This window comes from Poromitra crassiceps (genome assembly GCF_964638095.1).
Source record: "Poromitra crassiceps genome assembly, chromosome: 4".
Classification (NCBI taxonomy): domain Eukaryota; kingdom Metazoa; phylum Chordata; class Actinopteri; order Beryciformes; family Melamphaidae; genus Poromitra; species Poromitra crassiceps.
Window position 1 is genome coordinate 10,952,044 of NC_139626.1, and position 16,740 is coordinate 10,968,783.

Here is a 16,740-nt window from a genome sequence, read left to right on the forward strand (position 1 = left end):
CTTCTTGTTTCTCAGTATTTCCCCTAATCTTGAGCTGGAAGCCTTGTTTAAGCGCCACTTCACGCAGGTGGAGTTTTACCAAGGGTCTGTGCTGAACCCACACGATCTGGCCAGAGTCAAGGTAACTGACAGATAACACCGTCTCCTCACTGCCTCTGAGGGAAACTGTTGTTCTGCTGTCTGTAGAGTCTGTGTTTTACTGCAGCTTGTGCCTGGTGTCCATTGGCTGTCTCTGATCTTGTGCTCAGATTGAATCAGCAGACGCCTGTTTGATCTTAGCCAATAAATACTGTGCAGACCCTGATGCCGAAGACGCATCCAACATCATGAGGTGAGCCTCCCGCCCGCGGGGTCCTTCTGTGAGCAATTATGCTTATTGCTGCTGCTGCTGCTGCTCCTGAGAAAAAAAAACACACACACACACACACACACACACACACACACACACACACACACACACACACACACACGCAGTACATACACACACACACACACACACACACACACACACACGTATTGAGATTGGTAAAAGTTTCAAGTCCAGGGACAACGTTGTAATGGCTTTTATGTTGACATGGAAATTGCAGAGTCTGCAGTTTTCCCAATGGATTTTAAGGATTTTCCAGTGGTAGATGAAAGATGGAATAATGCTTAATAGGGCATTACAGTGGGCTTTAATGTTTAGTTATAAATTATAAGTTATAAATTCCTTGTGAATTATAATAGGTAATTTATAGAATGTTTCACTGGTATATTTGAAAAATGTGCTGTGGAAGTCATTAGTGTTCTTCTTCCCCCCTGTACCATGCATCAGAGTAATATCTATCAAGAACTACCATCCAAAGATCCGGATAATCACCCAGATGTTGCAGTACCACAACAAGGTTGGCATAGGCTCTAACTATGAACAGCATCGTATAGATCTGCAAAGCAAGCATCTAATGTTAATGTTTCTTCTCTCAGGCTCACCTTCTGAACATTCCCAGCTGGACCTGGAAGGAGGGCGACGATGCCATTTGCCTTGCTGAGCTGAAGCTGGGCTTCATCGCCCAGAGCTGCCTGGCTCAAGGCCTGTCCACCATGCTGGCCAACCTGTTCTCCATGAGGTCCTTCATCAAGGTAGCCTAAAGTCATATCGGTCCATCTGTACTCATTGGAATATATTCAAGAGTTAAGGCTGATATCAACATACTGTGGCTTAATTATAATGACCGTCTCAGATGAGTTTCATTATGCAGCATCTGGTGAGCAGGTGGGGATAAAGTTGTAAAAGATTTATTAAAATAATCGGCAACACTTTCTATGAAGGTCATGTCTATAATGCATTATGGGCACATTCATAACTCATCAAGCATGGCAACTTATAGCACTAGGGCAGTGGTACTCAACCATGCCTACTCAGGAGCCACATTGACCAAAAAAAATGGTTGTTATTTTTTAAGATTTTTATTTATGTATTTATTTAATTTAAGTAGGACTTAAAAGAGCCACAACTACCCATAAAGGAGCCGCATGTGGCTCTAGAGCCTAGGATTGAGTATCACTGCACTAGGGTATCGGCCCCTTTGGGGCCTGCTGCGTGGGCTCACCACATGCAGCTCTGCTGCTGCGTGGCCTCGCCTGCTCTATTGGCATGCGCAGCGCACAATCGCCTGCTCTATTAGCATGCGCAGCACACAATTGCCCAACTTCGCATCACTGATGACATCACTGTTACTGATGATGTCACAGTGACTATGACATCAGCAGTGCCTATGACATCATCAGTGATGTCATAAGATGATTTTGGTCAATAATGATGATGACATCACTGATGATGTCTAGGAGTGACAAGGTACGTGTATTTGTCCCGTGATGTCATGGCACAGTTCAGTGCGTGCAGCTATACGACGAATACGTCAATACACACTCCGTTAATTACGTTTGTCATAATCGTCAATATCCAAATCATCTTGTGCTTTTTATGAACATTGCACATCAGAAAACATCGACAACTCATCCAAGCAACGTGTATTCAGGCTAAATATAGTCCATTTAACTTTTGGAAGCCTTTGCCATTTGTCATTCATTGCCATGTTATCTTGTGTGGCTACGCGTTAGCTTGTGTGGCTAACGCGTTCAATGCTATAGCATCAGGTCCTGCTGTCCTTCCTTGCGTCCACATGCCTGTGCTGAATGTCTAATTTGATAGTACTAGCTCACGTCAGCAAACTGTAGATTATTCTTATGAATGAAATCTTGAAAAATGAACTTTTGATGTGAAAAAGTGTGGAAAAACGAAAGAAATTTTATTTTTGTGATTTTTTTGCATACATTATTAAATGGATGCACTGAATACCCAGGTATGTGAAACAGACAATAAAAACAAATTTTTGGGTTCAGCTCATCTTTAATGGTATTTCTTTGAAACACAGTCACTGAAGAGATAAATCTAGGAAATGAAAATAGCTGACAGTCTTTCAAGTCAGTTTTGGTGGAGCACAAAGTCCTTCATCACTTGTGTTAGTGGTAGAGAGTGGACTTGGTTCAGGCGATGTGTGCCCAGCGCTTGGCGGATCCCGATCCGACACACGTGAGCCAGACTGCGAGGACATCTCTTGGCCTCCAGAAAGACTCTGAGAGCCTCGGGATCCGCAAACTCTTCCAGCTCTGCCTGCTCCCGGGTCACCAGGGCTGGATCAGCACCGTGGTCCAGGAGCAGCTGGACGAAGGCCGCGTCACACCCCGACCACAGCACATGATCCAGCAGATAAGGAGCCGCGTCACGGTTCAAAACGGCAGCCTGGAGAAGCAGGCGGAAGCAGTCCAGGCGGCGGGGGACGGCGCAGACGTAGAGAGCGGCAGGGAACCGAATGAGTTCCTGCAGTATGTCCAGCCTTCCATCCTGGGCAGCACAGCCCATAGTGGGGTTGGCCCCGGCTTCCAGGAGGATCGTGACGCAGTCCAGGTGACCATAATACACGGCCCAGTAGAGAGGCGTGTGGTTTGTCTCATCAGCTTGGTCTACCTGGGCTCCCTGGGTGATCAGATAGGCCACACAGGCAGCGTGACCCTGCCTGGCTGCGAGCTCCAGAAGGCTGCTCCTCCTGCTGCTGTAGTACCTCTCAAACCTCTCATTGATCTGCCTCCTGAAGCGCTCTTGCTGCAGCAGGCTCCTTACTTTGTCCAGGTCTCCTGCGTAGATGGCGTTGGGGAGCCGTCTGTCGTTATGCCCTGCTCGAGCAGCCATTCCTTCAGGTCTGTCACTGCACCACTCCAACTATGTGTGTGTATGCTGCATCTCAAACTGAGGGGCTTTATGAGGGGAAACTTAGTGACCTCACTGATGACATCATAAGTGCTCGAGTGACATCACTGATGACATCACTCACTGATGACATCACTATCACTCGTGTTACATCACTGATGACATCATCTGTGACATCATCAGTGCTTTATGCCATCACTATGATAGTGACCTAGCCACCAGGCTGAGCCATCTAGCACTGTACTGAACATCGAGTGATTTATGACCTCATCAGTGTCTCTGACATCCGTGATTTGTGACATCATGAGCCACGCCTTATTTAGACTCTGTGTAGTTTTGAATGCGCGTCCCCTGTTTGTTTTTACAGAGACACATTCCCTTAAGAAAGAGGGAGGTCAACCCACACTGGACAAACAATTTTGGAGGAGATCAGAGCATCTTGCAACTCCAGACAGACAGACAGACAGACACACACACACACACACACACACACACACACACACACACACACACACACACACACACACACACACACACAGACATGCCTAATACTAATAGTAGTAAACATTTATACATCTTCTTTTTATAAGGCCTTATAAATGCATTATAATGTCTTATGTGCTCATAATGCATTATAGACATGACCTTCAGACAAAGGGTTACCAAATAATCTGTTTCCTTTGTTCTTCTTTGTGTGTGTGTGTGTGTGTGTGTGTGTGTGTGTGTGTGTGTGTGTGTGTGTGTGTGCGCGCTCGCGCGTGTGTGTGACAGCAGAAAGGGACCTTAATAAAAGCCATTTAATAGTCTGAGCTGCTCCAGTCACTCCTTCCTAACTGACAAGAGATTGTCTGTTTTTCTACTTGTGTCTTGTTCTAGATTGAGGAGGATACATGGCAGAAGTATTACCTAGAGGGAGTCGCCAATGAGATGTACACAGAGTACCTGTCCAGTGCCTTCGTGGGCTTATCCTTCCCTGTCATCTGCGAGTAAGTACACTTAAGAAGTACTTTTAGGCCTAGTGGCCTTTTTAGTGTTAAGAGTTGCCCTTGTCATTGTATCCTGCTCTTTTTATTCTGTTTTGTATTGTAGACATAGTACACATGTACCGATTTCAGTGTTTTTTTGTTCTGTTCAGTAGATGTTACAACTAGAGCTGCAACGATTAATCGATTAGCCGATCGACAGAAAATTTATCGACAACTATTTTGATAATCGACTCATCGTTTTGAGTACAATTTTAAGAGAAAAGGTCAAAATTCTCTCATTCCTTCTTCTTAAATGTGAATATTTTCTGGTTTCTTTACTCCTGTATGACAGTAAACTGATATTCTTTGAGTTGTGGACAAAACAAGAATTTGAGGGCGTCATCTTGGACTTTGGGAAACACTGATCGTCATTTGCTAGCATTTTCTGACATTTTATAGACCAAACAACTAATCGATTAATCGAGAAAATAATCGACAGATTAATCGATTATCAAAATAATCGTTAGTTGCAGCCCTAGTTACAACTTTTTTGTGATTATTCAAATTCTCAAGGTGTCGAAATCAGGCAAAGTCATTCATGACAATGTAAAAGAAAGAAAGAAAGAAAGAAAGAAAGAAAGAAAGAAAGAAAGAAAGAAAGAAAGAAAGAAAGAAGAAGCAAATGGCACTAACTATAGAGACTTTTGAGCCAAGTCCTAGAATTCTCATATTAAAACGTGTTATTATTGCAAGCAGTGGATTTGTCATCTGAAAGCTCAGACTTTGAGCTTCTCTGGCCTCAAAGAAGCTAAAGTGAAATGAAAATGCTTAATATGAGGCCTAATTCTATCATCCTCCTCTTTCACAGACTCTGCTATGTGAAGCTAAAGCTACTGCTAATAGCTATAGAGTACAAGTCTGACCAGAGGGAAAGCAGGTGAGGCTTTCAGTGGACCGTGTAAAATGCGGTAATGTTGAAAGCATTCAAATGCATACAGAATGAAGCGATTGCTTTCAGTGATCAAGTGACTTTGTGTCGGGTTATTTATCTGTTTGACTGCCAACACAATGTGCTATAAAAATGTGCTGAATTTGTTTCTCATTCACAGACATCATAGAGGGTTCTGATAATATTCTGCCTAAATAAAGCTGCATTCAGCGATGTTTTTGTGTTCAAATAAGTGTTAAATGGCTCTATATTCGGATTCTGGGGGGGGGGGGGGGGGGTCCTCGCACTATCCAATCAGAGAAATGTTTACATTTTCTGGGAAACGGAAGGTCAGATCACGATGCCTGTAAAGCACTATATCTTTTCACCACGAATCCAACACCGTCACCCGTGAGTCTCTACGAGTTACGGTTGCGGTAGTCTCACTGGCCAGCCTCCTCTCCCTTCCGTCTGAGGAGTCTGGCACCGCAGGTCTCCATAGTGGGATTGCGATGGGCGGCGCTTAGCGGCAGTGCCCTTGGAAAATAGTTTCAAACAATCCAACTTGCCGTTTTCAGCGTGTAGCAACGAGCTAGCGTGTAGGTTTCTGCCGTTAGCTTGCTAGCTAGTTAGCGTTGTTGTTTTCACTGTGGCAGCAGGGCACTATTTACAGCGACACACAGGGAGGAGGGAGCGGAAGCCGCTCTGATTGACATGGTCGGAGCCAATGACAGAGCTTGTAATAAGCCGGCAGCGGACATCCGGCTGCCACCGAAACAGTCGCTCAAATGGGAGAGCAGAGTAGAGCAGGGGAGGGTTTATCCCAGTTATGGAGACCTGCGGCGCCAGACTCGTCGGACGGAAGGGAGAGGAGGCTGGCCAGCGAGACTACGGTTGCGGAGATACAGTACGTCCACCCTGCATGCAAGGCTACAGGAGAGAGATGGAGTACAGGAGTTGGGGGTTCCAAGTTACTGAGCAAACACTCTTATTTCAGTGATTGCCGTGAGAATCTGCATTGATCAACTTTTTTTCCAATATTTTATTTTAGATTTTTTTTTATAGAACAGTACACAAAACAACACAAACAGGCTCAGACACAGGAAAAGAAAAGAAAGAAAAAACATACAAACATCATCAACATTCAATATTACAATGTGGTGCTACCTGCCGCATGAGGTGCATATGTGCTTATAAGAGATGCACATAGGATCCCACGCGAGGGGTCAATGAAAAACCAGCTGGGCGAGTGACCCGTCGCCCTAAGGTAGGCCAGAAACGGGTCCCAGATAGTTTTTTTTTTTTAAGTGAATTGGTTCTCAGGAACCTGAGTCTCCATCCATATAACAGAGATCATGTCCTTCAACCACAATTGAAAAGGAGGTGAAGAGGGGGACTTCCATTCTTTCAGATTCTTTTTTTTTTTGTGTGCAACAATTGTCCCCGCTCTCAGGCCCATTTCCACCGCAGGTATCAGTGCGGCCCCGCCCAGCTCGTCTCGCTTTTTTGTCTCATTCCACCGATCAAAAACGTGGACAGCCCGGGTTGAGTCGTGCTAGTTTTGGTCCCTGCTTTGTTGAGGTTCCAGCGCTGTGGACCCGGTACCATACCGTGACGTGAAAACACTGCAGACGACTGATTGGTCAGGCAGAATCGTGTTTACTCTATCTACTGACTGTCAATGCTGCATACCAGTTTAGTGGGGCTTACCTTCTCTTCTGTTATGTTATTTTCATCAATCTTTTGTGTTGCTGCCTTCGGCTCTGGTGAAATAAAATCGATCTCCTTACTCAGCTTTAACATGGCGGTGGTTTTCAATTGTTTTGAGAGAGAAAAAGTCTGCTCCTCAGGAAGCCCTTGTAGTTGTGTGCAGCGTCGGCTCCGCTAGGCCGCAGGCGGGGGTTTAGTGAAGCCGCGGTCTTGCCTGGTGAGAGGCCGCCGGGGTAGAGGCTTCACTTCTCCCTGTAGCGCAACCCCCGTCCCTCGTGCAGCGCATGCATGTGAGTTTGAGTAACAACAAAGTGATATCCATTCTCCTGGCCGATTGTCACATTTGCCCATGTACACTGTAGGTCATTTAGAGGCACCAGTATTTCATAAACAGTTTAAAAGTTCTGTGTATGGATTTAATTTTAACGTTATATGTTATAGCCTACTTCGGCTATGGGCGGAGGGCAGATATGCGGTCGCTATGACGACCAGGTGTGGGCGGAGGCGAGTAAACTTGCTATGGAAACAGAGTCTATATCAAGTAGAGCCGAGTAACCAGGTCGAGTAGAGCTGTACTGTGCTGTCATGTGGTGGAAATGTTGCACATCTGTTGCACCCGCACCAACTTGATTTAATATACAGAGATAGTGCTAGTGATTAGTTGTTAACTAATCCTGCCAACCTGCACCAGTGCCAGTGATTGCTGCAGAGCCGTGCTAAATGTGTGTTTGTGCTCTAAGTTGTCACTGTAACAGCTGTGGTGTTTGCATCCTCACAGCACCTTGATTAACCCTGGGAACCACGTGAAGATGCAGGAAGGAACCCTGGGCTTCTTCATCGCCAGCGATGCCAAAGAAGTGAAGAGGTATCAAGTTCAAGTTCAACTTTATTGTCATATGTATAAATACAATGAAATGCTTATGCTCTGAGCTATGATCACAAAAGACCGACAAAAAAAGAAAAGGTGTAAACCTACATAACTGAGATTTGAGACGTGTGTACTGTAAGATACTGTAGCTGCACAATGAGGCCATTTACACCTGGCATTAACATGCGTTTTCTGTGATCAGATTGCATTCAGATTGTGCTTGACCACTTGAAAGTACAGGTGTAAGCTTTTCTCCTGGGATGTTCTGAAATGGTAAAATATATCAAATAAAATAATAAATAATCGTATACATTTTACATCTTATAATAGTCCCAGAATAATTGTACCTGAATTGGTTACAAAAAGAAATAGTATGTGTAATAAATTAACAAGACATGCATGTACACAATAATTTGACCGTTTCCCCACTTGAATCAATAGTCTTCAGTTGCAACTTGAAAATGTCACAGTGTTTAAGCCTAAGGTGTGCATTATTGATATTGCCTTGTTTCAAATAATTTGTTGCAAACCTATTGAAATGTTTATGAACAATATATTTCAGCATGAATTCAGAACATTTGACTTGCATGGGATTCTCTTCCCCACAGGGCATTGTTTTACTGTAAGGCCTGCCATGATGACATCACAGACCCCAAACGGATCAAGAAATGTGGCTGCAAGAAATGTAAGCGTTACGATTCCACGCAGAAACATTGTGTCTTGTTGGAGAGGTTGTTTGTCTTCATTATGAAGTCTTCGCACTCTGAAATGAAACAGTATTGAGGTAGCGTTAGCTTAGCGTGTGATTCCCACCTACAGATGCACATGAAAGGTGGACCCAAGTGGGGAAAACACATGTAGATTCCCATCAAAACCCACATATTTTTAAACCACCCGTAAAGTAAATCCAAAATGTTGTCTGCCTGTTTCAATGTTGGCTATTCACCTCACGCGGGGGTGGGCCAAATTCTTCCGGGTTGTGTTCACACTTCCGGCGGTCACGGCGCGAAATACTAAAGAACATCAGAAGAAGAGAGTTGTTTTTGTAGCGGACAGTGCAGGGGGTAAAACAAAGAGCAACACAGCAAGCAAGCAGAGTATCCACTGTTAGCCAGGTCAGATAACGTTATCGTCGACAATGACGAGCACTTTCTTGTAAAACATACCTGGACTCCAACAAAGAAAGCTTCAGATGGTTTTCTCTCCTCCGAGCGCAGCGCGAGCCACTTACGTCTATAAGGCCCGCAGACATTAACGTAATTCCCTTGAATGAGAGAATTAACGAGCCAGTTACATGGCGTTGCATTCTTAGACATTGCCGTTTGCTTTATTTCATATATGTTACATACAATTGGCTAAATTATTAGTTAATTCAGAGTTAGATGATATTGGAGCAGCCGGCGTTTTTTTCTTTCTTTTTTTGCCGGAAGTCGTGACACAACCACACAACCGGGTCAAATGGGCGTGGCTACATAAGGTGAATGTGACAAATTCACGCCCTCTGCCAGGTTAGGCATACGCTCCAAGGGATTTTCAGCAAGACATTTCATAAAATGCTTATAAAAAAAACTTTTAACGTGGTCAAACCAAGCTGTTCAGATGTAGAATCAGGAGACCATACATTTCTCTCTGACCAAAACTAGAAAAATATAAAAAAAAAAATTCTAACTTATGTACAGTAGCTGTCTCTGATCTTAGACTTCATTGACACTTGAAGAGTAACTTTGTGATGCTAACAGGGATACAGTTTAACACCAGTTTACCTGGCTGGCCTGTGTGTCTCACTTTAGAAAGCCTCGTATATCACACTGTTTGTCTTGTCTTTTACCTTAACAACTACTACTTAACCCTAATCTTTGATGTATTCTTTTCCTGCTGCTTTGGAACTTGACACACTTTCTTAAATGTTCACTTTTATAGTGATATATTGTGAGTAATGTGGATTCATGTCAACTCCCCGAAAACACAGCCTGCTACCCCCCGATATAAGCAACCTGTTTGACTGTACTGTAAATGTTGCATGTACAATGGTTGACGCCTGTATGTTCTGTGTACGTCGCTTTCAAATCAAGGGGGAAAAAACTGTGACAAAATTTCTCAAGAGACACCAAGAGGCAAAAAGGATCAACAGTTGAGCTAGCCTGGGTAAACCCAGCCTCCACGTGACCTGCTCTCAGACCTGTTCTCAGTCACTACAGTTAGTTAGCTAGTGACTGAGAACTCTGAGAGCAGGTCACGTGGGGGCTGGGTTTACCTAGGCTACAGTTGAGCATGCAATACCTACAGCACAAATGTTTCCTTTATCATTTGGAAAATGATAAAAAATTAGTTGTGTGACTTCCTGCAGCAACCCATCATCTTGGAAAAGCATTAACACAATATCACTTGTACCTGCTTGAATCAGTTGTACTGCAGCTTACCACCAGATGGCGCCACAGTCCTTCGACAGTATCCCCACAAATGAATGCAGTGCCTCTATTACTGGAGCACTCCCTGCTTGAAAGAGATGACAAATTAGGATACATTTCTCATTGTAGCTGTTTGATAATGGAATGATACATTTGACGTCTAACATCAGCTCATGTGATTCACAGTGGTGTCCACAAGGCTTTTCGCACTGCATCTGTTCTCTACTTTGTTTGTTTGTTTGTTTGTTTGATGGGGTTGGAACTGCAAAGTTATTGTGCAGTATGTGTTATTTGAGAATGTCAGATGGAGTTATGGTCTCATACAGTTCTGCACAAGTGTTGAGACTTCCATCACTAAGCCCAGAAAACTGTGTATAGCGTGTCGGCTACAATGTTGTTTTATGTGAGGCATTGTGACATTTGTTTCAACTTTTTTTTAAGCCTCTGTTGTCTTGCCCCACAGCTGCAGTACTCAGATCCAACAGGGAGCCGCAGGGATGATGTATTTTTTGTAGACCAACCCGGAAGTTCTGGGCTCCCTCATCGAATTAGGTTTTGGTTAGATTCCTGAAATAAGTGTTCATCAAGGTCATCTTCACAAATGGACACCACTTTTATGATTTTTGCAATCATAAAAGTGGTGTTCATTTGTGAAGATTACCTTGCTAAGCACAAGTATCAAACTTATTTCAGGCATCTAACCAAAACCCCATTCAATATAAAGCATTACCAGATTAATTAATTATATTAATTATATTATATATATATATATTATATATATATATATATATATATATATATATATATATATATATATACAATAAATATTTTATTATTTATTAAAAATAAATAATAAAAAAATACTCATTTGAATTTGAGACGAGGGAACCCATGCTACCGCATTTCCGGGTTTCAGGATTCATTCTGCGGCACTCTGTTAGAAACCAGTCACATACAAATCTATTGAAGAGTTGCGACACAATACATGTACAAGTGATGTCTCATTGCATGACGGGTATATAGCGTGGAACTTGTATGGGTCATGTATACTATAGGGTTACGGTTTAGGGTTAGGGGTGAAGTCAGGGAGCCAATAGAGAGAGTTCCTGAGAGATGTTGTTTCTTCTTCTGCGGAAGAAATTCACGACCTGCCGTTCCCAACTCTCACCCATGTCGCCCGTTTACCCTCCAAAGCACAAGACCTTCTGACCTAATTTTCACCCAACACTCACCCAAACATTCTGTTTCGCTCCATGCACGGATTGGATCAGTCTACTTCCAGCCGTCCACAGCAAATTCAGTGGGCGGGAGTACCTGCCTTGACAGACAACTCCTTCAGCCAATCAGCGTTGCCAAATCCACTCGGAAGAACGCCAATAACGTCTTTTCCAATACGAAACTCCGCTGGTGCATACTGTGTTCTTGTTGAATTATTGTTATCGAGTCTATTTCTATAATAACTGCACTTCCGACTGTGTTTAGTCTACTAAGGTTAATGTTACCACTCGTTGCTTCAGGAGACACCATTTGCTAACAGTGGCCCTGATTGGCCACTGCTGGCTACAACTACAACGCGGTCCCTGATTGGTCCGGTTACTTTGTAATTTCAGGAAGTGGCTGTGGGCGGCTGGAAGTCCAGAATGATCCACAGAGCCAAACAGAATGTGACGTCACGTTATCACGATGCTTTTTACCAGGCTACCAGAAATGAACCCAACCGAAGATCTCCTTTATCTTATTGAGATATACTTTCACGTCATATCACAAAAGTGAAGATCTAAAGTTGGAATGAGCTAAAGCTAAAGATCTCAAGTGTGAATGAGCATGCTCTTAAGACAAGGTTGATCTAACTGCTCCCTACATGAAAGGAAGTCCTTCCTCTTGTCTTGCCTCTGTCCCTTCTTCCTCCAGAGCCACCCTCAACATTAACCCCTTTTCCTCTCCTCCTCTCCTCTGAACCCGTGACTGTAGCCAAGACGTCTGCCTACAAGAGAATGAGACTGGCATGTTGTTTTGATTGCGGCCGTTCAGAGCGTGACTGCTCGTGCATGCCAGTGAATGTGCAATGTAACATGGACGCCCCTCAGCGCGACATTCCTCTCTCTGCCGTCTCTGTTAATGATTGCACGACCACTTTACGTGCCTGTAAGTTGTCGACATGACACGACACGACACGACGCTCCTTTCGTGTTTGTAACATGCACTGTGTACTAGGACTGGGCGATATGCACCACAAATCATATCTCGGTATTTTTAGGCCGAATGGCGATGTACGATATATCTCTGTATTTTCTACAAAGTGGGCTAAATGTTCAGTTCTAAGTCAAAGCCACATGTGAGACAAGTCACAAGCCTTTTATTAAAACAAAAATAAAATGCAATGACAGGGTTTCCTTCCCTGACTATAGAGACACTGCATGAAATAGGCCACGCCCATCACGGGGGAAAGCTCTCCATTCACTTCCAAACAACAGCATCATCTTCCGTCAATTAAACAGAGCTAAAAACTGTTGTGTGGCGGGCTGCGCAGACAACAAATGTAAAAAATCGGCAATTAAAGTTTTTTGTACTCCCGAGCAAAACAAGGAAGCCATTGAGAATTGGCGAGAAGAAAAATGTGGATCTAGCTGTCAAGGAAGTAAGTTGGAGCGTTCATCTTCCGTATATATGATCTTTGTGTGCAACAGGCGACCATGCACGTGACATAGGAGAACTCCAGGATTAGGGGGGTGTGGGGGGGGGGCAGTTTTTGTTTCCCCCCGTTTTGGGCGTGGTTTCTGAATGATGACGCGCTCCGCAGTGTCTCTATAGAGGGTATGCATGTGATGTCACAGAGGCAGAAGTCACTGTGGGGTCATGCCCACTGAGTCACAGCAAGACTGAGCTTGAATGCAGTAATCAGCCTAGATAAGTGACACCTGCTGCTCAGGGAGGAACTTGACACTCATTTTGACACTCATTCCCGATTGAGGGGGCGTGTTCCAGTGGGTGTGCATACCCTCTAGGTGCTTTCACACGATATTTACACACTGAGATTTTTGGATAAATAATCATCAGTAATGTGGATATACTGTACAGTATTGACTAAGTGTGGAAAGGCAAATCATAGAACAGTCGGGTAAGTTCAGTTTACTGTAGTGTAATGCAGCCTTTAAAACCAGGAAAAGACAACGCTGATGTCATATCACATAATACGATATCCAAAACCGAAGATGATATCTCGTCTCATATCACTCACTATATTGATATAATATTGATATATTGCCCAGCCCTACTGTGTACATGTAGTTTAGTCAAATGTTTCCTTAGCTTGTGTGCTTTCTAGCGCTAGCCGCAGTGTTGCTTTAGTGTGGTGATTGTAACTACTGTAGAGTCTAGATGGTAGCCCTAGCTCGCCCTGTGTTGCTACTTTTGGATTTGGCTGCTGCTGTAGGTGTTGTGAAGCATGCTGTAATATGTATGTTTTTGCTGTTGTTTTGTCAGAGAATGTGAATTCAAATTGAACGTGTAGTTTCAAATAGCTCACGGGTGAATAATGCAAATAATAGCAGAGATGATCAGGCTTGAATAATAACACACTAATATGACTTCAATAGTACATGCAGCCTGGTCTGAAGTGAGCCTTTACAAGGCTCCAAATGAGACCTCGCCAACAAACACGACATTTTCAAACAGTTACCAACTGATTCCACCCTCAACCTCCCGCTGCACGCCCAAACGTCATCTCGGTGTCCATTGTGACTGGTGGAGATAATTGCATTTATTATTTTGCATTTCTAGAAATGACTTGTTTTGATCGCCGCATAGGAAGGGTGTAATGATGTCCCCGAGTGACACCCTTTTCATCACAATATTTCCCTACTGTCCCCTCTAGCCAGAGATATGAACAGGATATCCTGCTCTGAATCGGCCATTTTTGTGTCTCCATTGAGAATTAATTTGAAAATGTGTAAAAGGTCCGGCTTTGAGAGCAGCCAGGGGGATTTTCTGGGCATACGAGGTCATATTCCAGTTAATATCACTGATGTTACTGCATTTACAAAATTAAGATCATAGGCTTAAAAAAGAGTGGAGGCAAAAGCTTAAATACAGATTCAGTCTACAGACCAGTCTCCCATCCATTGCCAATGGAGCAGCTCTGGTTTGCGGTTTCTAGCTTTGAGAGAGAGTCGTTTATGCTCATAATATTGATGGAGGGGAATATGATTGAAATGGATTAGATGTAACTGAATTGAATTGCATTGTGAATTCTGGAATTGAATGTTATTCCCCTTTTAAGTCAGAGGGCTGAACTGGATTCACAGGAAATTGTATTGAAGTATCTAAGAATCAGGGCATTCAGAGTGTGCTTGATATTGCAATGCGTTTTTTATCATTTGCTGGAATGTACTGTAGGCTGTCAGACATTTTTAGCAGAATGTCTCTTGATCAAAGGCCATTGTAGTAGTAGTATAGTTGAATGTCTCCAGGCGTTGCTAGCCCTCCACATGTCCTGCAGGGTTACGTGCTGTGGGGATGGCCTGGCCAGCTGAGCTCCAGGAGAGCTGCAGAGTCGCTGTCAGGGTGGGGGGGGGCCCGCGGAAAAAGCAAGGCCTTACACGGCCTGACAAGGAAATTATGTTAGCATTTTCATTTTTGGAGTGCTACCGGTTTGTCATGAAATTCAGCCCGACAGTTGCTAACCACCAGGCAGTCGAGTGCCCCTGCCTCCGCCCCTCTCTTCCTCTCTCGTTGCGGGACAGACACTAGCCCGTTAGTCCTGTGACTCTGGCCGCACCCACCGATCACAGGCGACAGATGCCAGGACCAGCTAGGTCCCCGTTTGAACATCGCTGTCACTGTCCTGCCTTCAGCTCAATGCCAGCAGCCTTTGCAACCATTTCAACCTTCAGTTCGCAGTTGTCATTTATAATTTGCTCTCATTACAAGCCTGTTCTTCCTTGTAACCTCTCATTTGTCTCTGCATTTTTCTCAGCTAAAAATAACTATAATGGATATATCAAATCAAGTAAGTTTTCATTTGCATTCTGTTTTCTCATTTGTTTCTAACCTTTTCACTGTGCATTCTTGTTTCTAACCTTTTCACTGTACATTCTTGTTTCTAACCTTTTCACTGTGCATTCTTGTTTCTAACCTTTTCACTGTGCATTCTTGGCTCTATCACCATTTGTAGCTGCCGTTTCTAAAAATCCATATTTTCCTGTTTGCTCCTCATTGCTCTGTTACACTACACATCAGCTGGCCTTACATGATGTCTGATTCTACTGCTTTACATATTATGCAAAGCATTAGGGGAGTGGCTTATGTTGTACATATGCAAAGAATGAGGGGGAGTGGCTTATGTCATACATATGCAAAGCATTAGGGGAGTGGCTTATGTTTTACATATGCAAAGCATTAGGGGAGTGGCTTATGTTTTACATATTCAAATCATTTGGGGAGTAGCTTATGTTTTACATATTATGCAAAGTATTTGGGGAGTGGCTTATGTTTTACATATGCAAAGCATTAGGGGAGTGGCTTATGTTTTACAAATGCTTTGCATTTGGGGAGTGGCTTATATTTTACATATGCAAAGCATTAGGGGAGTGGCTTATGTTGTACATATGCAAAGCATTAGGGGGAGTGGCTTATGTTGTACATATGCAAAGCATTAGAGGGAGTGGCTTATGTTTTACATATGCAAAGCATTAGGGGAGTGGCTTATGTTTTACATAATGCAAAGCATTAGCGGAGTGATTTTCAAAATTTCAATGGCTATGGATATAAATTGCAGTCAGCAGTAGATGGTGCTGCTGCTTTGCCTCTGGCGATTGGATATTGTTGGGGGGGGACATAAAAGACAATTAAAATCTAAAATGTGCCACAATTGATTCAAAAGTCTATTGGAGATAAATTTGTAGAGGAAAGCCAGGTTGCATTAAGGATATTGAAAATTTAAACTGCCGCTTTGCCGGTTTCCAACCAGCTTTTTGTATCATTGCAAAATCGGTAGTATATGCAAATGAACAATGTGTTTTTTTTGTGATCAACTTTTTTATTGAGTTTGTCACATGAAAATCATAGCGGTGCTACCATAAACAGTACACGGATTCATTTACATACCAACAGCAATTACAAACTATATACATATCACCATTGCCTTACAGAGAAAAAGAGAGGTTAAAAGAAAAGAAAACACACAAAACAAACAATACAATAGCGCTACAATAAAAATATAGACACTAGAAATGTGTAGATCTTCTTGTATCCTATCAGAGTGACCCAATCTAAGCAAGAGTCTGGCTCTGAGAGTGAACCAATGAGGATATCCCACACCTCTACAGTAGATGCCCACACTTTATGAATTACAGCTAACGATCTTTCTATGAGAGCAATATCCCTAAAATGATTCAACCATTATTTTATTGATGGGGGGTCAGGGGTGAATCATGAGTGAATTACGGTCTTTTTGACAGCAGTTAAGCCTGCAAAAATGATTTTCCTAAGGGCTAACCTAATTACCTGGTGTTATCACTAAGGACGGAGTCATCACTGAATAGAAGTAAAATAGGCTGTCTAGGAATCAGGAATTTCAGAATATCCTCAAGACTCTCCGCCACCTTGGACCAAAG

General features: G+C 43.2%; 1 protein-coding gene across 1 annotated transcript in view; it reads left to right on the forward strand.

Moving 5' to 3' along the window:
* Positions 1-16,740, forward strand: part of LOC310775517 (calcium-activated potassium channel subunit alpha-1a-like) — a gene marked incomplete at both ends in the record, with an annotated part of 120,672 nt that overhangs the window by 82,430 nt on the left and 21,502 nt on the right. The window contains 10 exon segments of the mRNA XM_083635679.1: positions 16-121; positions 249-331; positions 815-884; positions 964-1,119; positions 4,124-4,233; positions 5,081-5,149; positions 7,629-7,715; positions 8,327-8,403; positions 12,098-12,271; positions 15,102-15,134. Coding sequence (XP_083491805.1) covers positions 16-121; positions 249-331; positions 815-884; positions 964-1,119; positions 4,124-4,233; positions 5,081-5,149; positions 7,629-7,715; positions 8,327-8,403; positions 12,098-12,271; positions 15,102-15,134 — 965 coding nt within the window.